General features: G+C 39.6%; 1 protein-coding gene across 1 annotated transcript; it reads left to right on the forward strand.

The window, feature by feature from the left end:
* Positions 1-881: 881 nt before the first annotated feature.
* Positions 882-22,405, forward strand: asic1c (acid-sensing (proton-gated) ion channel 1c). Its single transcript, XM_030751698.1, has 11 exons — positions 882-1,517; positions 3,864-4,014; positions 4,610-4,737; positions 8,931-9,081; positions 9,184-9,240; positions 9,659-9,812; positions 10,034-10,125; positions 10,491-10,570; positions 11,918-11,989; positions 20,478-20,530; positions 21,640-22,405. The coding sequence occupies exons 1-11, from the start codon at positions 909-911 to the stop codon at positions 21,716-21,718; spliced, it is 1,626 nt and encodes a 541-aa protein (XP_030607558.1). The 5' UTR covers positions 882-908; the 3' UTR covers positions 21,719-22,405.
* The last annotated feature ends 2,975 nt before the right edge of the window (positions 22,406-25,380 follow it).

A 25,380-nucleotide genomic window follows, 5' to 3' on the forward strand; every position in this document is an offset into this window, starting at 1 on the left:
GATATTTTGATGTTTTTCTCCAACTTGCAGTCTTCCAATTTATAGATATATCGACCCGTGAATGAGCCGCAGATCCTTATGTATTGAAGAATTTCAGACTTCTTTTTTTTTTTTTTGTGTAGAAGAATTTCTTTAGCACAATTATTTGTACTTTGATCAATGCCACAACCAGTCCCCTCCTCTCTATACCATTGGAGGTATACTTCATCACCGGAGGAAAACAATTTCATCCAGTGGCTCCACCTCGTTCTCCATTCGACTGTAGAGGGAGTGTGTAGGGGGGCAACAAGCTTTATATTCCTTTCTGCGGGCTTCAAGTCAACACACTAAAAAGCATCTCTTCAATCTGTGAAAAAAGGGAGGAGTTGTGTTCTGGGCAGCTACTGCACAAAGACAGAAACCACTGAAATCTGCAAGTATTGTCTGCCACTGGAGAGGGGGATGGAGGAGTGAAAGATCTGAGCAACAGGGGTAAGCCTCTCCGAATTTTCAAAGTGATTACCTCTGGGAGTGAAGCCGTCGTTTACATCTGCAATTATCACGTCCATTTATCTATTGACGAAGGAGTGGTGATAGTTACGCTGGATGTTTTTGTTAATGGAGTGATTCAGCTGTTTTTCTCATAAAGGAATCATTATGTAAATCAATTTTACATCCCCCAAGGAGCACAGTTCCTTTTGTTTATATCTTCACGGCAAAGTGTTTTCAAGCCTGAACAGTGGGAGAGCTGCAGGACTCCAGTTGCTGCTACCTGGAAATTTTTTATATATACACACACATTAAGATTCATGTGGAGAAAATGTGTAAATCGTAGTCTAGTGGGGGCAGCTGAGAAACTGCACTTGACAACGAAGCACTTTCCCTGACTTGCAGCTATAGTTATAGACCCCGCGTCTGAATCCATTCCAATGGAGCCAGACAAATCAAGTGATGCCCAGGAGCCCACTCTTCAGAAACCACAGTCCAGCTCAGTGAAAACAACATGGAACGAGATCACAGTGGATTTCATAATGAGGACCAAAATCCACGGTTTGAAGTTTGTCTTCTCTGTGGACAAGTCAAAACCGCAGCGAGTCATCTGGATCATGGCCTTCTTCCTTTGTCTCAGTCTTCTCTTCACCTGGTCCTGGAATCGAATCTTCTATTTGATGTCCTACCCCGCTGTCACCAAGATCTACATGGTCTGGGCTCACAACATGTCCTTCCCAGCGGTTACGTTCTGTAATAAAAATGTTTTCCGGGTGTCCTCTCTGACTAAGGATGACCTGTATCACAGCGGCTACTGGTTGGACCTCCTGTATCATAATCACACAGTCATAAAGAGGAGCCTGTCTATCCTTAAAGACAATCACAAGCAGGGTCTGCTCACTCTCCTGGACTTCAACAGCTACTCCCCGCCCCCCAATTATCACATCAACACCACAGAGATGATGGGTCGGCTCGGTCACCAGCTGGAGGACATGCTGCTGGAGTGCAAGTTTCGTGGGGAGAACTGCACCCACAAAAACTTCAGCACTGTATGTACAGAAAGAAAGATTGTGCTTGCCAGGTGTGGATATGTGTGTTGTTTATATGGTGTATTAATAATTCATGTAAGCATTTGACAAAGCTCCCTTCCAGCATGCATTCTCTCTGGATCTTTTAAGTCATTGATGTTTCAGAGCTGCAAACAAGCCTGTCCTGTTCTTGCCTTTCGAACATGACAGCTGTTCCCTCATTAAAACTGAAGTCTTCTTAAAATTCACCCAAGAACAGAAACACAATGATGTGGCTTCAGTGTCTGCTGTACATTTTTAAGGATTTCTTGTTTGGTTATGCTGATTGGCCATTTCTGGAGTCCCTCTAATTTATTTTTGCTTTGTAAAATGACAACATTAAGGAAGAAAAATCAGAGCATTAATAATTCAGACGTCATAAATCAGTTCATATTAAAATTTCAGCATCTCTAATTAAACATCTGTTAGGCACGTGGAGAATATGCATCAAAAAATGCAGCTGAGTTTCTCATTTAAAGCAGCAGACATAGATCCATTACAGCCATTCATCTCTGAATAACTGAAGCGAGAAAGTGGGTGACATTTGCAAACCATAGTCCCGCTCTTCCGCGTGGTGATATTTCGAGTAAATACATTCACACACAAACCCGTAGCTCATAAAGTCATTAGAAAATATTAGCAAGGGTGAATGGGGGGAAATTTCTGCAGTGGTAAGTATGCATGCAGAGTGACTGAGAAGAATTTAAACCTGGGAAGACGCATGCAGCTATAAAACCCTCACCTGTCACAGGCATCACATTTAACCACATGCTTTTCCTGAGGCAAGTCTGAACAGCTAGATCCCTGTCATAAAAAGTCAAACATGTAGCTATGACAGTTTCAGCTGATGTGAGACGCTTACAATATGAAGTCTTACAGGTTGCAAGAGGTCAGCTACCCATGGTGGCTCCACTGCTGTAGATAGCCGTTAAAATCTTGAAAATTTGTCTTTTTGGCCAGACTGACGGCTGAGCATGGTGTGAGATACCTGGGAGTTAGATTTTGCTGTCTGCTTGTAGCTTGAGCAACTTAAGTGATAGGGCTGTGGTGTGGCTGATTGATGCTCTCATTTAATCTAAACTTAAATCTGAATATTTTAAACCAGTCATACGTTGTATAGCGTGTATAGCTGATCTGCAGACCTCATTATATAGCCAGCAGGGGGGAAGAAACAAAGCTCTGTCTTATCTGTCTGAGCTGGATGGAAGTCTGTCTGGGTCTTGATATGGAACGCTGACTCTGATCTCTCGAGATCAGCTTTGCCATGCTGGTTGAGTTTTAGCCAGCAGCCCTCTTACTATGACCTCAGCTCAGTGGAAAAGAATCCAAACTTCTTTCCTTCCTGGAGCAATATATTGTTCAGAAATGTGGTGAAAGAAGTGGACAGCAAAAACTTTATTCTTAGTAGCCTAAACTTCAGTGTCAATCAATTTTTGGCCCCTTTTGGCTTCCATACTTTAACATGATTTTCTTGTATCGCCACAGCGTGCCCCATTTTAATGTGTAATTGTTGGCGTGAACACAAACAGCAGATTGCTTCATATATAATAATGATGAATTGGAATATGACTGTTTCTCAAAATGCTTAATAATTCATATTTTGTTGGAATATATGGAGAATAGATGATTTTGTTTATTGGAGTATTGCATACCAATCAATTCTACATTCTGATCCTTCCTCAAAACATTTCTGATCATGAGACTGATTTATATTTACTTGCTTGGCAGATGATTTAGAAATGTCAAATTATTGGTAAAATCCATGAAATTGAAAGAAAAAAAAAGTCACCTCTGGGCACAGAAGCAGAAGCTGAAATTGAATTATTTAAACCAGGAAGACATTTAGTGAGGGAAAATCTACTGTAGTGATTGCACATCAAACATTAAGTGCTGCTGAGCTTTTCTGGCATAGATTTGGTCTCTTAAGAAGTTTATAAAGCAAGACACACAAATGTCTGTTTGTGTGTCCAGAGAGCTTCACCCTGAGATGTTTCTCATTAAGTGATGGCAAAATAGTACACGCACTCTAAATTACTCAGGGGAAATTTGGAGTGAAATAAGGTAAAGATTGATAGCTGCTGTTGCTGCTAAGGAGCACTCATTAATTCCTCAAATCAGAGCCAGGTGCCTCTTTAAAAACCAGTGCTGCTTTCTCTGATAATCAAAAAACCTTTGCAATGATTACCTGTCCTGTACAATAAGTGACTAACACATAATACATCTTGTACTGGTGCACCGTGAAAAGGATTGAACTTTTCATTCATGCTTTTTTGTGTGTGTGTGTGTGTGTGTGTGTGTGTGTGTGTGTCTTTTTTTTTTTTTTAACAGATTTACACGCGGTATGGAAAATGCTACACTTTCAACTCGGGATTAGATGGCAACCCTTTGCTGACCACATTAAAGGGTGGCACAGGGAATGGCTTGGAGATCATGTTGGATATTCAGCAGGATGAATACCTGCCTGTTTGGGGAGAAACAGGTCAGTGAAGCTTTATTCTGATGTTTACAGTAACATCTGGTTTGCAGTCCCATGTGGAGATCTCTCCATCTTGTAGATTTACCCCAGAAATTCTGGCAACTCACAGTATTTTGTCGTCTCTAAGATAAATGGAGGCTTTATTGAGGATTGTCATACATCTTTCACTTTACCTATAAATCTTTGCATTTCTTTCTTTTCTTTTTTTTTTGGCACCACACTGAAGCATACAAAGAAGTGATGTACTACCATGATTAACAGCTTATCATCTTGATATGTTCCTCCAGGGCTTCAGCTGACATCAGATCTAATAAACTGCATTTACTGACAGATTGTTTCTCATTTATGTTGGGCCACAAAATAACGGGACCATACATCCATAAACTAAATAGCATGTAATTAATTCTTCTTCTAAATCTGTTTGATATTGAACCAGCACACTGACACAGGAGTTTATCTCTTATATTACCTTCCATTAACATGATGGAAGTGAGGTGTAGAAACCCTGAATTAACATCACTGCTGGAACGCTAAACCGCACCAGTTTCCGTCGATGACCGCACCTGTTGTTGTATTTTCCGGCATGCTGTATCCACAGATGAGACCTCCTACGAAGCAGGCATCAAGGTTCAGATCCACAGCCAGGACGAGCCGCCCTTCATTGACCAACTGGGATTTGGTGTGGCCCCTGGTTTTCAAACTTTTGTGTCATGTCAGCAGCAACTGGTACCTAATGTTCAGCCTCCTCCTCTCTAACCTCAACGTCTTTTGCTCCGCTTCATCCTGTGTTCGCCACAAAATCCTTGCCAGGCAGTGTCCATTACCTCTGTGTCACAGAGCATGGAGCAAAATCAGATCACACTATTACTTTTGTGTTGAGATGTACGGCTAATGTGTTATATACACAGCTAATGAATCTGCTTAGAGTAAATGAAACTAAGGAGTTATAGCAGCCAAGAAATAGAGCAGGGCCAAGTAATGATTGGATACAAGAATATGAGCATACTGTGCTCATCGGAGCCAAAAAAGCTTCAGACTATATATAGCAGCTCAGGGTGTTTATTTTACTTTTTATACTGAGTCTTCATTACTTTGAGCTCAGGAAAAAAAAAAAAAAGGAAGGAAAACAGCTTTTTATTTGCAGCTCTAAAAAAATTGTCTCTAGTGGCACATTCAAAGAGAAGCCAGCGAAAAACTGTGAGGAATAATTCACACGGCCATGTTCAGCAGTCTTTAATCATCAAACATTAGCACTGATTAATTAAAAAAAAAACCAACAACTACACTTACAGTTTTTTGAAGAGAGATTTAACAGTTTCTCATGATTAACTGTTGGCATCGGCATTTAGCTAAAACCAAGCTGCTTTAAAAGCAGACTACATCTTAAAGGAAACCTGTTAAAATTGTCATAACATTGCTGGTGTTGGTTTGGACCATATAAAGAAGCCTGGTGCACTTGTCATCATTAGTTTTTTTCCCTCTAATACCAGTAATATGGAAAAACATGCATTATTAGATGAGAAAGATGACCCACGGCTATTTTGAAGACATATTTTAATACGTGCTATGATTTGATGACACAGTAAAAAGAGAAGCTGAAAGGCCCATGGCAGGTTTGTTGACTGTGGAAAATGAGTCCACTACGCTGAAGGATGAAAAGTAATAACTATGGTTGAGCCCAAATTGATTGAAAAGCCTGTGTGCAAGGTCATAACACTGAGCTCACATGGATTTTCCATCCAGATCTAATGAAACAATACAGCACTTATGTGATCTGCCAGGAGGACAAATTCAAATCGTGTTGCTTTTGTCTATACTAGAACAGCTCACAAAGACAAAGAAAAGTCTTTGATTTTCAAACAGAAACACTGGCAGAATAAGGAATTATCCTCTGACAAACAGAGAAGCGCTCAGTGTAAGTCGCAAGAAAATGGTGGCTGTGCCACAGAGGATTTTAGGTTTTTGCAGTGATTACCTTTGAGATTGAGTGTATGGTGCTGGAGGCTCATTAAAATTTCCACCATTTAATCAGTTCTCGCGAAGTCATGATGTAACGGATGCCTGAACAGTGCTTTAACTTTGTTTCTTTAGCCGCTAATTAAGCCTAATTTAAATGATTTTGCTCCTAAATTAAACTGGCTCGGTCACTTCACAAGCTTTGGGGTTTCAGCAGAATAACATGGGATGGTTGAGGCACAGCTGGTCTTGTGAAACAGACACTTGGACACCACAAAGATGACAAATTTTATTTATGGGAACTTGCTTGCAAATGTGTCTTTCTCTCGTTTTCTCTCTTTCTCTCTCTACAAATGTTGTTGGTGCTCAGAGTGCATCATCATTCAGCCATCTCCAAAAACCTGGTCTGTAAATCACATCACAGAGTTTCTTCCAGGAAGCAAAAGTGCATGGATTGTCATTTATAATCATGACATGAGCGCCCACACCAGTGACAGCTCAAAGACGTGTTTATGGCATTAACGATGTGATGAGTTAATTAGATTGTCATTAAAGTCTTGGCCTGCATTAATTTCAGTCAGTGTCCAATGGGTACAGTGACATTGGTCTCAGTGTAATAATAATAATATCACTCATGATTTTAAGACTTCACATTTGTAAATCTTCTTTTGGAGGAGTTTCATTTTTTTAATAGGAGACTCTGACTTCTGAGCAAAGAGAAACATGAGTACTACACCGCCAAATTTTGGATTTGAATTATGTAGCAGTTAAAGTGATCTGTAGCTCAAGATTGAGTGAAAATAAGAAGAGGATGGCTGAATGGCAGCCTGCCAGTCCTGCAGAATTTGCACCTCTGGGACTCCGACAACAGGATGTTTGTCTGGAGAGGTCATTTTCTGCCCCTTACCTTACTTTTGCACCTTTTGCTACTTTCGATAATGATGTAGGTTGTATTCCCTCACCCCTTACCCTAGATGAGACGTCCTATGAGGCCGGCATAAAGGTACAGCTTCACACTCAGTCAGAGCCACCTTTTCTCCACGAGCTGGGCTTTGGGGTTGCGCCCGGCTTCCAAACATTCGTTTCCACCCAAGAGCAGAGGGTAGCGTATGATTAACTGGGCTTGCTGCATGCCACAAAGTACTGTATTGTACATACTCATTAACTTCCACACTTTCATCTCCTGGTCCCCCCTCCAAGGAATGGACCCGTGTGCCCCCTTCCCCTCCCCACCCCACACCCCACCTCCTCCCCACCTCCTCTCTGTGTGGCTGAAGCAACAATATGCAACAGCTTCTGCGGTCTGTCTTTGTTGTCATCTCTGTTCTGTCATCACCAGTAAAGATCTGCAAATGTATTTTATTTCTTTGAGCCATTCATCCAAGTGTGTATTTTTATCAGAGCTGTTTGGCTTTACCCTTTCACTTCCACGTCCGCTTCTGTAAGCATTTTTTTTTCTCTTTTATGTGATATCGGGGTGATCCACTGGACCTCTGCTTAATCTCATCTGCAGGGACCAGACAATGTGATTCATTAGGTTTTATTACCCATGAGAACTCTGGCATCAGTTTATAGTCTTGATTATATTGCACTGGGGTTTTATCTCCTGTGTGTTTCAACTTGTGAGAGTCTGTGGGCTAGAAATGAAGTTCAATAAAGGCTTAATCATGTTTGCCAGTTTAAATCCACTTCTTCTGCGAATCGCACTCTATCTCTGTCACTTTGTATTGGCTAAATGACAGTTACATTGTCAGAATTAGCACCTGGTTAGAGCTAGTGGAAATAATTGGGAATTACAGTGAACCTTAATGTGACAATGAAGGTGTAATTTCTCAGAGAAATTTCCCAGGAAGAAGCCTTTTGGCAGAGATTGTTGGCTAGCTCCCACTGCAGTTAGTAGCTGAATCCGCAAATACCCATGCATCGCCGCCCTTCATGAATAATTGGTTTACTTCTTGTCATGAAAATAAGTAGCAAGCAAAAAAACAAGACACTTAAATGGGGCTGAAAGTCTTGTTGGTGGTTAGAGGCCACGCTGTTCAGCACACCAGAAAGAAGTCCCTTTAACATGAAAACAGATCGCACACAAAACGGGGCGCGCTGCTGCAGCTCCGAGATGGATGACGAGGTCTGATGTTAAGTGTGGATTAGATCCTTAAAATTCACTTGTTAAATATTCTTCACTAATGGATTCATTTAGAATTCCCTGAGTTATTCATAAATGTAATGACCTGCTCTCACCTTATAATGAGAGTTCTACCACTAATGAGACTGCAAACTGAGTGTACACTACATCTTCTCCTGATTGTTAAATTCATAAGGATATTCAGGGGAGCTGTGTAATAGACTCTCATGGGTGTAAATGAGTAAATCTAGGATGTTGATCAACAATAAAACCTCTTTGGTAAGCTTTTATTGAGAAGATTGTTAATTTGGGTTAATCTTACCATTAAACACTATGTATTACCTTTAAAAAAAAAAAAGCTCTGTATAGTAACTGTTAAATTAAAGTAATCTTTCATTTAAAAAGTGTAAGCTGTTTATTGTGTTCAGTTCTGTTCTCAAGGTTGTAAAATTTGTCCATTAATTGTGGTGTCCTGTCTGAATCTACATATCTTACAGATTTCTCTTAAGCTTGTCTCTATTCCCATGGTACTCTGCTTCCTACCGGGGACTAGACCCACATCAGTAACGTTATGCATGATGTCTGCTTGCTGCTACACATGAGCGACGATGTTGTTTTGACTGGACATTTTATTCCAGTATTGTCTAAGTGCGCATTTTCATTCAAGTATTTTTTTTTTTTTTTTTTTTTTTTACATTTAAGACATTTGTGTTGGGTTTTGTCAGCTTGTTGTCCCCCTTTTTGTATTTCTGCTGCTCCAGGCTTGCATTATGGTATCTGATGTAATCCTGTGTACTGATATACTGAGGGGAAAAAAACGTCCTGTTCGCTCTTTCAGCTTCAGTACCTCCCACCGCCTTGGGGAGATTGCAAGTCTACTCCCATGGACTCTGAATACTTTTCCACGTACAGCATCACTGCATGCCGCATCGACTGTGAAACACGGTACCTTCAGGAGAACTGCAACTGCAAGATGGTTCACATGCCGGGTATGAATTGAGGCTGACTTGGCCAATAAAAGACATTCTAAATCTCTGTGCCCTCATGTTGTATTTAAGTAATCATTTTCCCTTTTATGTTGTTTCAAACAGGAAACATAGCAGTTTGCACACCTGAGCAGTACAAAGATTGTGCTGATCCAGCTTTAGGTGAGCACACACACTTTATTGGATTAAGCATGAAATATTAGTGTGAGATTTTTGCATTAATGTCTGAGTATGCACCTACAGCACCGCGAGCCTGTTGTAGCCTTTAGACAATACTTTAACTTCAGATTGCTTTCATTTCAGATACTGCTGAAACAAAAATAATAAAGTAAAATCATTGTTTAAAAATCCCATTAGTAAGATTTGTGATGTGCCTGTGCTTCACTGATATCAAATAAATCCCGCTGAGCTCCCCCCCCCTTCCTCTGTTTTATGGCTTCAGTCATTATTTGCTTTCATGGAAAGTGAACGATGGCAGCGAATGTAGCTCTGTTGTGTGTTGTGTGAGATATTTTTAGCAGGGCCTCTGGATGCAGGTTTGTTTGATTGAATATTTTTAAATGACTTTGATCATCCACAGACTTTTTGGTAGAGAAAGACAACGATTACTGTGTCTGTCAGACCCCCTGCAACATGACTCGCTATGGCAAGGAGCTGTCCATGGTTAAGATCCCCAGTAAGGCATCTGCTAAATATCTGGCTAAGAAATTCAACAAAACTGAGCAATATATTGGGTAAGTATTATTAGCTAGTTATTTAGATAATGGCCTCTTTTCCTTTTTCTGATGATGGATGAGTGTACTGTGGCATAGCATGATCTGAGTCTCCATCGTTCACCTTCAATGTAACAATAATGAATGATAGTTACACAGGAAATGCCAGATATCATTTGTTCTGATGTAAAATCACTGTAAGTGAAATCTGATGGATGTGCTCATGTATGTCCCCTCTCCAGAGAAAATATCCTGGTCTTGGACATCTTCTTTGAAGCTCTGAATTATGAAAAGATTGAGCAGAAGAAGGCCTATGAAATTGCTGGACTTCTCGGTAAGATTCCTGCATTTTCATGTTTACTGTGAGGGGGGGAAAAAATGGACCTCAGAATCAGCACCCTCAGCAGGCCACCGCTGCCTCATATTTCACATCGTGTGTTCATGCCTGGTGCTTTGAGGTTCCCTCTTTGAACTTGTGAAACAGGCTGAGCACATTTTCATAATCTGATGCTCTTGCAAGGGCAAGAGCTGAGTTTGGGCCTGATGTGAGGCTGGAGCTGGATTGACACTTTTGACAATCACGTTCAGATTACGCTAAGAGATACTGAATTAAATGTGATTGGTGGTGGTGGTGGGGGTTTCATGCCCCATTGTTTAATTACTGCACCTGCCGATATCTGTCAATCTCTCCCTCTCCAGGTGACATTGGAGGTCAGATGGGGCTATTTATTGGAGCCAGTGTTCTTACAATACTGGAAATATTCGACTACCTATATGAGGTAATGTCATGGTCTTTATTAAAATAAAAAATTCTTGGGAATAACTAAATTAATTCCTTTGGGTTTTTTTTAAATCATATTCAATTGATCTTTAACTTTTAAATATAGTTGAACTGCTTATCTTCAGTCATAGAGTAACAGAAATCTTTAAACTTGCTGCTTTCTTGCTGAGTACTAGATGAGAAATCTAATACCTTGCTAATATCTGTACAGCAAATACAAAGAGGGAGATTAAAGCTTGTTAGCTTAGCATAAATACTGGGAGTATAGGGAAATGGAAGCATCTGCTACTTAACCCTTACTGTTCATATCTGATGCCTTCATATGGTCTTGGTATGCACAGTATGTTCTGGCTCAATTTGAACCTGGGCCAAAAATTCCCTGATAATATAATCCCGCATAATAAGTCTCAGAATCATATAATATAATAAGTGTACAGACATTTTTAGAATTTAATACTCTACACTGAAACGCCCCAGCCAGAAGTTGAAGCAGGAACCTTCCTGCTGTGAGGTGACAGTGAACTACATCAACACTGTGTTGCCTATTACAGCGTTCACGTCTGTGCCAATGCACCCTCTGACCTCTGTATGCCCTCTGTTCTTTATGTACACCGTATATAGAGTCACTCCTATGCTGTTTTATTATTTCACTGCTTTGCGATTTCACCGTGACCCTTCAAAGACCTACAAGATTCCTTCAAAGACCAGCAGGTGCCAGTCTCTGCAGGAACCTGGGCAAATGTGGTAGAAACACAGACAGTTCTCATGACTGTGGTTCCCATTGAACTTTACACCATTAAAAAGAAATACACACAGACGTGTCATGTACAGGTTCACAGTTTCAAGATTCTCTAAAACCACCATTTTCCCTGATTTGACCCATTTTGGTGCATTTAAAATTCACATGAATAGATACGGTTCAATGTGCAAAACGTTTGTAGCATCTGTACAACAATACACAATTTTAAGATATCTTCATTTTTGTGTATTTGGGTCTCTTTAGAATAGTCATCAAATACCAGGCTAATTTTACTGCTGATAAATGTCAAAACAGATCAAATGTGACCTAAACAGTATGTAAGGGTTAAATTGTTAAACTGTTCAAAATATACCAAGAAAATATTCTGGACCTAAACCGCCTTTGTAAGATTTCAAATAAAGCTTTTACACAGTTTTTGGGCAGAGTAAGCAAACAAAATATGACACTTAAAGCTATGAGCTTTATGATGCTGTTAGGTGGCTTTTGATGAGAGAAATAGGGATGGTATTGATCTTCTTAACTCAGCAAGAAAGCAAACTATTGAATTTGTGAATCTGTGAATAACACTTATTGTTTTTTTTTTAGGTGTTTAAAGATAAGCTTTTGGGTTACTTCACACGGAAGAAACGGCCACAGCGCTGTCAGAGCGACAATCTGGTAATTTTTAGTCCCTAAGAATACATTTGATTGAGTGAAGTGAACGTGATGTATAAAATGAGCTCAGGAACAACAGCGACATCAAAATATCAGCTCACACTCGAAATGCTTTTAATGAACAGCACCAGAGAGAACACAAAGGCATTATGCTGCCATTAATTTCAATTAGCCCTGCAGAAACAAAATATTTTACCAGAAAACACAATCATTAATCATACGCACATATTTTTACTGCACAGTGGGAATGCATAATTAGAATACAGATACAATAATTTTTTTACATGATGAGAAGCAGCATAAATTATTCCCTATAATGACAAAAATCTGGAATGTAGAAGAACAAATTGACTTTGTGCCCCTCTCTTCCTTTCGCTTTTTTCCCCAAAGTGTTTTGACACTTAGGGTGCTCAAACCGCAGTGCATGGAGAAGTAGAAGTAAAGTGTCTAACCTGGTTTCGGTTGAATTTTATTCATGACTCATAAACTCCTTTCATTGTCAGAGGTTATCTCATTTAATCCCACACACCAACCCAATTTTCAGCATTTCCACAATATACAGTAGCTTCTCAGTGTCACCCTCTCTCATGCAATTACCGTCTGCAAGAGCTGTTATTGTACCTGGGCTTTTACCACTTATTGTCAGGCAGTATGATTAGCGACAGTTCAGAAGAGAGTTTATTAACGTGATAAAAACAAAGTTATGAAAACTGGGGTATTGGAAGGCATTTCAGTGGTGCCCTAAATAACAGTATTTTGTCAAGCTCGGTGGTTTAACACATTGCATCCTGAGGCATCTCCACTCCCCCTGTTATTGTAACTTAGGGAATGATTTATAACAGAAAGTGACCTTTTTAGTATTAGCAATCAGCTACTGTTCAGCACATAATGCTGAACCAAACTTTACCAAAACATATAGAAAGGCAGATTTTACTGGCTACAGTCACAGACAGTGTTGGGGGAAACAATTTTTTAAAAATGTTTTACCAGATTTACTAATTACTTCACACTGGAAGAAATTTACCTACAGCAAAACTAAGAATGATTACCAAAAAAAAAAAAGGACACAAAATTTGTCAAATGGGGCTTCATTACAGGAGTGAAGCACTTGCAAAATGAAAATAAATCCCTCCTCATGGCCCAAAATTGTTGGTAGTTTCTATACTTATCTGCACAAAACATTTTGAATCAACAAGCTGCTGCAAACGACTGCAAAATGTAGTTTAACTGCATTCTGCATCAGGCTCTGTGCGCACTCGAAGAAACAGGGGGCGTTTCACGCCTCACGAGTTTTTGTCCATGCAAAATGATCCCTATGAGTGCCACCTACTCCAATCAGAGATGTTATCAGATGATGGTGACAATGTGGTAAAATGCAAAACTGTTGCAAATAAGACAAGAGATTAATGCTCAAGAAAATCATTAATCTTATGATTTAGAGCACAGGGCGTTAAAATTAACATTTTAACTCGAGTTAATTCTTTTAACACTGAAATGAACAGTGCTGCTGTTTGTTTCTAATGTGATGGCTGCTAATTTGAGCTCTGAAGCTTTAAACTAGATGCATTTAAACATTAAAGGTTACTGTCCCACAGCCTAAAAAAAGGAGACTTGGAAATTGCTTTAGTTTGTCAGTAAATCAAAGTGAAGTTAACTTTATTGATTGAGCAGGTTTTCTCGGTGTGTTCAGTGTTATAGTAGCTGCAGTTGCAGCAGTGTGAAAGAGACTTAGCAGCAGATTAGGATTGCATATAAAAATTTATCCATTTTCTGCAACACCAGCATGTAAATTCCAGGGACATTGGGATGCACAGTTTTCATTGCTGTAACTTTAGTTTTCTTTGTGATGTTAGTAAGGTACAGATAAACAAGTTGTACATATAAAATGTATTCGCGCAGCAGAGGATCTACATCGCACTTAAAACATGCTCCTCTGGCCAGCCTTCTGAACATAACCTGCTCTCGATCAGGTTATGTGTTCAGCATAAGTTACTGCGGTGATTTAGACACAGGTAAAAAGACAGCCACTTTCTTGAGACAGAAAACTCTGACTTTAAGCACAACATAGCTTTCTAAGCCATTAATCTCGCTTTGTAGTACACCCCTCGAGTCTTGTCTGGTTCAGGTGTTTCCTCTTTGATAGCCAGGAAACTTCTTCAGGCCTTGAAGAAGTTACATGATGTTGCTTGGGGCTTTACCAGCACTGGATTGACCATGCCTGGAAAATATACACAGTCAAAAATAGCAGGGCTCATAACTGGCACATATCAACCTTTCTAGTTCACTTTGGTGATGTAATATATTTGCAAACAAGAAAACATATAAGAAGTGTTTTCTATAGAGCTTCTGCTTGCAGTGTGTTAGCCAACAATAGAAAAAAAGATCTAAATGACACAAAATCCACATTTTTGGGACTGAAAAACTGAAATATGTCAATTTTAGGCTGCATTTCTTTCTATTTTTGTTTATAGTTTCATTGGTGTATGCTCTGATATTTAATGTTCATTTGTTCTTTTCTTGTTTATTTGATTTTCAGTCTTGTTAATTGTCATTGATTGCTTACCATACCATACCATACCATCTTTATTTATAAAGCACTTTAAAACAACCACAGCTGACACAAAGTGCTGTACATTAAAACACAAATAAATAACAATTTAATAACTCTTTCAGGTTAAAAAAAAAAAAAAAAAAAAAAAAAAAAAAAAAAAAAAAAAAAAAAAAAAAAACAGTTTAAAACTAGATCCCGCTGGAGTTAAAAGCCAAGGAAAAAAGATGGGTTTTAAGACGAACTTTAAAAGTGGACAGTGAAGGGGCCGCTCTAACCTGCAAAGGCAAGTCATTCCATAACTTAGGACCAACAACAGAGAAAGCCCTGTCCCCTCTGAGCTTCCTTCTTGATCTTGGTACCTCCAAGAGCAGCTGGTCTGCTGACCTGAGAGACCGGCAAGGTATGTAGGGGTGAAGAAGCTCAGAGAGGTAAGGCGGGGCAAGATTGTGCAAAGATTTAAAAACAAACATAAGAATCTTAAAATGAATCCTAAAATGTACAGGCAACCAGTGAAGTGAGGCCAGGACAGAGGTCACGTGCTCTCTCTTTTGAGTTCCCATCAAAAGTCGTGCAGCAGCATTTTGAACCAGCTGCAGACGTGAGAGTAGCGACTGACTGACTCCAAAATAAAGTGAATTACAGTAATCCAGTCGAGATAAAATAAAAGCATGGATCACTGTTTCAAAATGCTGCCTAGATAGAAATGCTTTTACTGATACCAATTGCTTCAAATGATAAAAACTGGACTTAACCACAGCTCTGATTTGGCTGTCCAATTTAAAATCACTGTCCACCTTAAAACCAAGATCAGTAATAATGGGTTTAAAATATACCTCCAAGGGTCCCAGGTCAACAGAGGAGGACTCACAGGAGACACTGGGTCCAAACACCATTACCTCTGTTTTCTTTTCATTAAAATTTAAAAAGTTCAAGGCCAACCAAGCTTTAATATCACCTAGACATGCCAGGAGATGTTTTATGGAATGGATATCCTTCTTCTTCAAGGGCAAATAAATTTGACAATCGTCAGCATAACAATGAAATGAGATTCCATGTTTTCTGAGGATAGAACCCAGAGGCAGTAAATACAGTGAGAAAAGCAGTGGGCCCAGAATTGAGCCCTGCGGTACACCACATGGCAGAGAAGCAGCAGATGATTCAGCATCAAGAATGCTCACAGAAAAAGTTCTCTCTGCCAGGTAAGAACTGAACCATTTAAGAACAGTGCCACCAATGCCTACTAAGTGGTGTAAACGAGATATTAAAATGTTGTGATCTACTGTATCAAAGGCAGCAGTTAGGTCAAGTAAAACCAGAACAACATGGTTCCCAGAATCACATGCAAGAAGGATGTCGTTAAAAACCCTTAATAAAGCAGATTCTGTGCTATGAAGGGTTTTAAAACCTGACTGAAAAACCTCCAGGGTGCTATTCTCATCTAAAAACTGTTTCAGCTGACAGTACACAATTTTTTCTAAAACCTTAGAAAGAAAAGGCAGCTTGGAAATAGGCCGATAATTAGCCAGCACAGCAGGATCAAGACCAGGTTTCTTAAGCAGTGGCTGGACTACTGCATGTTTCAAAATAGCAGGGACCACACCTGAGGACAGACTGCTATTTATAATGGTAAGAACAGGCTGCCCTATACTAGATAAAATTTCTTTAAAAAATCGTGGAGGGACAGGATCATGGGGGGAACCTGATGGCTTAATATGGCCGACCACATCCTCTAAAAGTGAGAGAGTCACAGACTCAAACTGAGTTAAAACAGCAGAGCAAGGGACTGAAACAGAGGGGTCAGAACCAGGAGCTGTGATAAGAGCCCTGGTACTAGCAACCTTTTCAATAAAAAAACGCAGAAAATTATTGCACGTATCAGGAGAAGCTTCCAAACAGGCATTCTGGGGAGCATTAAGCACAGAGTTAATAGTGTTAAACAAAAGACGTGGGTTATGGCTGGTGGAGGAAATAATTTTTGCAAAGTATTCCCTTTTTGCCTCTTTAACCGTGCTCTGGTAGTGACGCCAGCAGTCTTTTAAAATTTGAAGAGTCACCTGCAGTTTATCTTTTTTCCACCTTCGTTCAGCTCGGCGACATTCCCTCCTCACAGCACGAGTTCTGTCATTAAACCACGGCTCAGGTTTAGTCTTTGGCTGCCTGGTTTTTAATGGAGCCACCGAGTCCAGGATGGTTTGACAGGAAGAGTAGAACCAAGAAATAAGCTGAATAAGCAGAAAACCGGGTTAATGTGCCTCATCTCAAACGAGGTAAACTCAAAGCTGGAGAATGACGACTGTAGAAAGCACTGCTTACATTTGTAGTCCTGTTTGTGAACAGTCGCTGTGCCTCCGCCTCTCCCTGAAGCCCGCGGTGAGTTAAAATAACAACAATCCTCTGGTAAAAGCTCAGACAGAGCACTGGACTCGCCAACACTCAGCCACGTCTCAGTCACAAACAGAAGATCCAGGTTACGGGAACTAAAAAAGTCCCGAAGAATAAAAGTTTTATTCGCCAGCGACCTGGCATTTACCAGGCCAATCCTGACAGGAACTGGAGCATGGGCTCCAACAAGTCGGGAAACCCGGCACAGCGGTCTCAGGTTTCGGAGACATTGTCGGTGCATGTTGAGCCGGAGAGGGCATGGGCGGCGGGGCCGAAGGGCTTCAAAGCCGACAATGGGCACCAAACAGGCATCAACGGGATCCAGGAAACGCCGAGGCACACGAGATCCTAGAAACGATCCATGCACCGATCGGGTAGAAGCAGAAGAGTGCGTCAGGTAAAATTTCAGCTTCACCAGCCGGCCGCTTCTTCTTCCGCGACGACGATGACGTCTCCGCCGGGAAGGCAGCGCAGGAACCCGCCACAGATGACTCGGAATCTCCGACAGAAACGGGGGCAAGGATTGCTGTCCACCAACACCAAATATCACCATGTCCTGGACCGAAGGTTGGAGGTCCAGTAGTGTTCGGCGATCATACACCAGCAGAGACTCAGTTCCATAAATGACATAGGTTAAAAACAATATAAACACAAACAAACATGAGAATGACAGACGAGCAGCCACACACACCGGCGCCATCTTACGTATCATCCCACGTCACACGCTTAATTAAAAATAATCATAATCTTTATTTCTTTACTGTATGCACTCGAAATAACGTTTTCTAGAGTTTTTTTTTTTCTCAGTGGATTCTCAAACTATCCTTTCACTGAAAATATAGCTTGGTATAAATTGTCGGTACCCTTCTGTTAAAGAAAGAAAAACCCACAACGGTCATTGAAATAACTTGAAATTGACAAAGGTAATAATAAAGGTTTGCGAAAATTAATTAATGAAAATCAGACATTATTTTTGAATTGTGGTTCAACAGAATTATTTTAAAACACAAACTAATGAAACTGGCCTGGACAAAAATGATGGTATGCTTAACTTAATATTTTGTTGCACAACATTTTGAGGAAATCACTGGGATTTCTGTAACTCTCAGTGAGACTTCTGCACCTGTTGACAGATATTTTGGCCCACTCCACATGAGCAAACTGCACCAGCTGTCTCGGGTTTGAAGCGTCCCTTCTCCAGACTGCATGTTTCAGCTCCTTCCACAGATCAGGGTTCATAGAGGCCACTTGAGAATTGTCCAGTTTGGTTCTTAGCCACTCCTGGCTGTTTTCAGCTGTGTTTTGGCGCATTATCTTGTTGGGAGGACCCAGTCCTGTGGATCTTAACCTTCTGAATAGTATGTGCAACTATAGTTACAGGAACATCAAGCTGCTTGGAGATGATCTTATAGCCTTTACTTTTAACGTGCTTGTCAATAATTGTCTTTCTCATCTCCTGAAACAGCTCTCTCCTTAGCTTTCTGTGGTCCAAGTTGAGCGTGGCACACACCATGATACCAAACAGCACAGTGACTGCTTTCCACCCTTTAAATAGGCAGACTGACTGATTACAAGTTAGAAGATGTCTGTGATGCTAATTACAGGACACACCTTAGTTTAACAACTTATTTTCACTCTTTTCTATGGGTACTATCATTTTTGTCCAGGCCAGTTTCATTAGTTTGTTGTTAAATAATAAATCTTTTGGAACCATAATTCAAAAGCAATGTCTGATTTTCATTTGTTAATTTTTATTTATTACTTTTGTCAGTTTCAATTTTGTCCACGTCTGTAAACTGCAGTGGGTCAGTTCATCAAATCTCCGATTTTCCTGAAGAATATTTGAGGGGAAAAGATACGCTTTTTAATAGGAACTGTGCAAAATTTTAGGTTCTTACTGTCATTGGGGGTGTTTTTAGATGTTTTTCTGGCATCATTTTCTGAGGGGCCATTTTAAAATTACATTATCTATTAAACTACTTGAGCTGGGTCCTTCAAATTTTTTAGTGCAAGTATTTGGTACTGTGGCTCTGTGAATATGGATTCTCAGGACTGTAGCTCAAGATAACATAGAATGATGGATGCTTGAAGTCCCTAAAATATTTGGATGTCTGATCTCTGACAGCAGATTTGGAGGGCCTGTAGAAATCACAAGTTTGCGTGTACGGGGCTGATGGTTTATTTATTTTCAAATATTGTTCAAAATTGGGGAAATGTGACAGAATGCCATCACAAATTTTGGATCTAATAGTAACAGAAATTTAGGCTTTCTAAAAAGTACATTGGAAATATCACACTGAATTTGGATGAAAAAATGTTTTTTCTATGTTTGAGCTTTAATATCTGTGAAAACATTCTCGTGATTTGGACTGTTTTAAATAATCTTATGTGCCTTGTATATGAGAGAAGCTGTAAATAAAATATGAGTCCCTTACCTGCAAAATTGTGGTTTCTACAGGCCTCCAAATGGGCTGGCAGAGAGTGGACATCCAAATAATTTAGGAATTTCAAGCATCCATCATTCTGTTAACTTGAGCTGAAAGTCCATCTTCACAGAGCTACAGTACCAGATATATTCCCTAAAAATTTGAAGGACCTAGCTCAACAGGTTTTCTAGGTAATGGAATTTTCAAATGGTCCTTCCAAAAATGATTATATGAAAACATCTAAAAACATCTCCTACTGATAGTAGAGACCCGTCCTTCCTTCCTTCCCTCCTTCCTTCCTTTCTTGAAGAAAAAAATATCTCCTTTTTTCTGGTGCTGTTATGATGAAAAGCATTTAAGCAGATTTTTATAAAGTGCAGATTTTTTTTTGTCCCTGAGTTTATTGAATCAGCCAATTTGCAATCCATAACGCTGGAAATGCAAGCTCTGCTGTGTGTCATACATTATTAGAAGCTAAAAGACAGCATGCAAAAAAAAAAAAAAAAAAAAAAAGGTTGTGGCCAATTTTGTCTTCAAATCTGTTGAAAGCGGTGGTTTTGCTTCTGCATGGGGGCTGTGCTCTTGCATGCTTGGTTGCCTCAAGTTCAGTATTCAGCTTGTTAGCTGTTGTAGAGGAAGAGATCATTTATTCTCTTTTGCAGACGTGGAGGTGTATACATTTTAACCAGCAATGTCATGAAGGAGATTCTTTTAGTCTGTTTTTTGTTAGGAAAAGTAGTAAAACAGAAGAAGAAGCTTTCATTTAGTGGGCTGCACTCACGCTTTTATAGTGTGATATTTATTGTACTCTGCTCCATTCATATCATACAATAAACCATCTTCTGTACCCCTTTTCTCACATCTAATTATATTTTTTCAACTAGTTCATTGTCACATCTCCACTCAGACAACCTGATAATGAAGCACCATAATTGTTCAGTAGACACCCTTCTGGGTGACACTGACTTTAGCCTTCCCTGCTCATTGAGGAAAGCCCCTCAAATTTCATTCCTTCAGTGCTTTAATGATTTCACCGTGTTCCCTCGGGAGTTTAACTGCTAGCATTTACATTGTGTTTTATTTTCATTTCAGTCACCCTCACCCATCTTTCTTTTCATCATGTCTATTCCAGGAGTTTCCAGAGAACCCAACCAGCCCTGGTGTCACGCCTAATCATGCCCCCAGGTAGCACACCCCACTGATAATAGACGCTCCCTCCCATGCTGTCCCTCTCTTTTTCATACATACTTGAGACCATCTCATTTTATCATTTTATCCATGGTTACCAATGATTTGGTTGGCAGTCAACAAAAGAGGGGTGATTATCCAACCTCCAGCAAGCACTTTAATATCTGCCGGCATGTAAGGACAGGTTAGTTGTTGTCTGCTTCGACAGAAGGGTCCTGGGTCGACAGAAGACTGAAGTTGGTTGGATTCTCCAAGTGCATAAAGATCTTATTCTCTGCGAAACTTGTTCCTTCCACCAAATAATGATGCTTTTTTTTTTCTTATAGGATAAATCGCACGCCTGTGAAAGCATATCACATATTTATTGAATTGTACAAAACTCTGAACAACATGAGATTTACTTGTTTCCCTGCAGCACAAAGGTCTATTTAGAGGCAATGCATTAGAGGTCCGAGCCAGATAACATCACTAGATGCATTACTTTGTGATGTTATCACAGGCCTGCATGCAGTGAGTTTGCACAAAGATAAATGGTCCTTTGTCAATGGGACTACTGGTGTTTTTTATCCACGTATCAGCAGTTATCTACTCAATAAGCGCCTTTGCACATAAAGAGAAATGCAGACATATGTGGATGTTACTACTTCCATAACTCTCAGAATTTCACGTTAGTGTAAAAACAGGACTAAAAATCTGCTGTTTTCTTTCTCTTCTCCCTCCTTTCATTCATCTTACCCCACCATCCCCAATTTATCTTCTCACTACATGTGAAACATACGCAATGTGGCCGATCTCGAAACCTCCAAACCTGTTGTACTCATTACCTCATCGTTGACCACATATGTTTCTGTCATTCATTATCCTTTCATTCATAATGATCCACCATTTTTTTCTGTTTTTGCTCAATTTCTCCTTGCCACATTGTTTTTTTTTTTGTTCGTTTGTTTAAATTTTCTCTGCATCCCTCTATGATTGTATTGATTGCTCTCATTCTACCTGCGGCACATTTTCCTCCATCATCATCATCATCATCACTTCCTACATCGCTCCTCCCTTAATCCGGTTGAACTCGTCTTCCCTCCTCCCCTCCTCTCTGTTTTTTGCAGAGCACCTGTGACACCCTCCGGAGTCACTCGGACAGTCTCGGATTCACGCCGAACATGTTACCTCGTCACCCGACTATAGGAAACTTTGAGGAGTTTGCTTGTTGACAACATAAAGCAGGGGTTGTGGGTGGGGTGGAACATCTGGGTACTTGACAGCAAACTGTGAAATCATTTTAACAGAGAAAGGTTGAGTGTATATTCACAAAATGCATAGTACAGTTTTATCAATGCCTGAATAGAAATAGAATACTATCATCAGAAACAAAAAGAGACCACTTCCAAAAACAGAACTCAGGTTTAACTGCCATGTCAAGGCATCCATGTTAATTTACTCATGTTTCATTCTGTAGATTTATGTTATCCAGTACACAATCAGTGAAGATAAATGTGTCCAAAAAAGGATTCTAAACTGTGTTGAGATGAGTCACGTGGTACTGCTGTGCTAGTATTGCTGTACATCAGTCTAGTAAAAAAAAAATAAAGCAACAACAAAAGCATGTGGATTTGTATGTGTAGCAGTGTTTATCAGTGTTATGCCTCCAGCATCTAACCAATGCTGTACTGAGTGACCTTATACCAGTCACAAGTTTTAACAGAAGAGCCTTTTTAGAGATCTGCTCCACTTTTAATGAGCTGATTGTTGACAAGAATAAAACACTAGACTAGTGTTGAATGTTGCCTTTTGCTACTATGGGGCTTTAAATTGTCTTTAATTAGACATCTGTGCTTACCTAACATAGAAACACAAGAGGAACTTGATGATTTGTATGTGGTTTTTTTTTGTTTTGTTTTGTTTGTTTTTTTGTTTTTTTTTTTTTGGGGGGGGGGGGGGGGGGGGGGGGGGGGGGGCTCCTGAATTAGATGATTTTGTTAACGTCAGTGATTTTTTTTTTTTTTTGGCAATGAGGGTCAAAAAAAGAGGTCAAAAAGGCAGTTGATTGTATTGTTATATTTCACTTTCATTCATGTTTCCATTTATGTATTGCTACAGAAATGCTAACATTGGCCCTGTAAAAGCTGGCCCTTATTTCAATTGAAATTTGCTCCAACAGAAACAATCAGAATTTCATTTGGCTTTCCTAATGGTTCCATTTTTTTCATAAGTGTCTTAAAGATTCATCAGCACAATCCCCTGTGATAGTAATCTATTCTCTATTGAAAATACTGTAAGTAGAGTTTAAAAGGCTTGCTGGTGACATTCCTAAACTTGACAGAAATTTGTAAATACCCACAATCAAATGCCATGAAGAAATTCTACACTGCTCATGTGAAACATGTCATATATATATAGATATATAGATTAAAAAAAAATTGTTTCTTCATCTATTCTCACACCACAAGGAATTTGGACTTTCTATCTACTGTAGGTGGACCATCAAGTGTCTTTGAGTTTCTGGTGAGTACAACACTAATGACAGACTTTATTAGGTACAAGAGACTTTGCCTCAAAGCATCAACTCCTCACTCCACTCCAGCCCCAATCAGTTCAGTTGATTTATAATAGAAATGCATTGTAAAATTTTACCATTGTAACCTATTATTATTATTCCAGAATATGTAATAAATCACAAATAACAGTTTGTGATGTATAAATGATCAAGTATAATAAACTCTATATTTACCCATCTTACTCACGTACACAACTTTTCTTCGAATCTTCGTGTCACTCTACTTCCTCCCTGGTTTAAATTACACAGATTGTGTTATTTAAATATTACAGTTATGATTTGTAGGTACTATAAATACTGGGAATCTTTTTTTTGTGTGTGAAACTTTCATGTACAACGCCAATCGAGTAAGTGGTGTTCAGAACACTGTAGCTTTATTACTCTGTTGTTTGTGTATTAGATGACTGTTGATGTGAAGCACAAACCCTTGGAAATCAGCCATCACTGGAAAGCCAATGACCGGGCGTCTATCGTTGTAACTACCTTTTGTGGCTCTAGATTTAACTACACACACTGTTACACGTGGTGTGCTCACAGCTCCCAGCGTTATCAGGAACAAGAGTGTTAAGTTAAGTGGAGCCAGAGACCGCCTTGTGGAGAGACTTTATCCAAATGGAACTTTTGCCTTTCAGGAAACAGACATAAAAAAAAAAAGGGGGGGGGGGGGGGGGTGTCAGTGGCATTGTGTTATGAGCAATAAATGCACTGAATCAGACAGCACTGTTAGCAGATTGACCAGAAAAATTGACTGGGGGATCCAAATTATCAGTTTATGACGTACGAAAGAGCTGCGACGGATGTGAACCGAACAGCTGCCACCTGCAACAATGATGTATATGACATGACAAATAAACCATCACGAACTAAATAAAGAGACACAGATGCCAATTCATGTTACACAATGATGCTCCTCTGATGCTGTACTGCTATGATGATTTTGAGTGTGTGTGTGAGAGATGCTGTTGAGTTACAAATGACCCAACATTACCGCAAACTGTGGAGATATGAAGGCTTTACCTCTCTCTCTCCCCACCCCCTGCCTTACTACCAGTCAGAGAAGCAGAGTGTATCTGAGCTGGCAGAAAATATTCCTCGACTATTTATTCTCATTAACTAGTCCTTTGTGGATATTTACAGCATAGTTACGGCCAAGTAGAAAAAAAGTACACTATATATTTCTGTCACCAAATACATGAATTTAAACCAATTTATTCCAATAATTTACAGCACATCACCCATTTCCTTGCATGTGTATTCCTATTATCTCTGGTCTATTAATGTAATATTAGCTATGCTATTCACTTTGTATTGTTCAAAGTGTAATTTTTTTTTTTTTTTTTTGGGAGTCAGATGAATCAAAATTGTGTTCTTCACATCCTGCGCGACAATGCCCTGGATCATTAGGACATGAAAATCCTGCTCTGACAAACTGTGGCTTGAGATGAAACTAAAAATGTGCCTTTAAGACAGGTTCTTACAGGTAACCAAGATTTTCCTGTGCTGACACACACACATATAGACAAGCATGTGTGGAGAACCAAAAGTTGCTTCATCTGGCTCTACATGCAATATGTGCATTTTATTGTAGATATGTGATTTTAACTCTAAACTGTACATTAAATAGTTAACACACTTCACTATGTGTAACGTAGTCAGTTTTAAATCAGACTGTTTTGGGCTTTTCTTTTTTCGAATCCGTACTGGGCGACACCCAGCTTAAAATCCAGTGTGACAGCGCACAGAGGCAAAAACACAAAATTGATCTCTTTGTCCAACAAATGATGGACCTAAGTAATAACTGTACTCGCACTCCAGCGCATTGCATGTGCAATATTTGGACAATTGAAAATACCTATTTACATGTGTTTTGATGGTGAATTGCAGGCCCCCATTTTTAGACCTCAGTGATGCACACGGTGAAACACTAATGCATGGTATCTGTAGGTAAAAGTAGAACCTAGACTGTAAAATGTATTTAAAGCTTTCTGGCAGCATTTTAAGCAAATTGATTGTACAGAATCCCCCTTATGTTGCTGTATAATGGATGACTGTATCACTAACGTGTTAGCAGGACTTGGATAAAGGCTAGAGTCCTTTCCCAGTTGCATCTGAAATGTAAAGCATAAATTATAATAATTGTAGCAGAAATATATTAAAAATATGCAGTACTGCATAACATGTATTTAGTTACATTGTGCCAGGGATTTTAATTGTAGATGGTTGTAAAGTCTCAGCCGAGACGTGCACCGCTATAGGATAATTCTGTCAATAAATGTGAACAAAATAATACATG

Source organism: Archocentrus centrarchus, chromosome 17 (genome assembly GCF_007364275.1).
Source record: "Archocentrus centrarchus isolate MPI-CPG fArcCen1 chromosome 17, fArcCen1, whole genome shotgun sequence".
Classification (NCBI taxonomy): domain Eukaryota; kingdom Metazoa; phylum Chordata; class Actinopteri; order Cichliformes; family Cichlidae; genus Archocentrus; species Archocentrus centrarchus.

Coding starts and splice junctions, on each gene's coding strand:
- asic1c (XM_030751698.1), top strand. CDS start 909: ATGGAGCCAGACAAATCAAGTGATGCCCAGGAGCCCACTCTTCAGAAA. Junction 9,082..9,183: donor CAAGATGGTTCACATGCCGG/GTATGAATTGAG, acceptor TGTTTCAAACAG/GAAACATAGCAGTTTGCACA. Junction 10,126..10,490: donor TGAAATTGCTGGACTTCTCG/GTAAGATTCCTG, acceptor CTCCCTCTCCAG/GTGACATTGGAGGTCAGATG.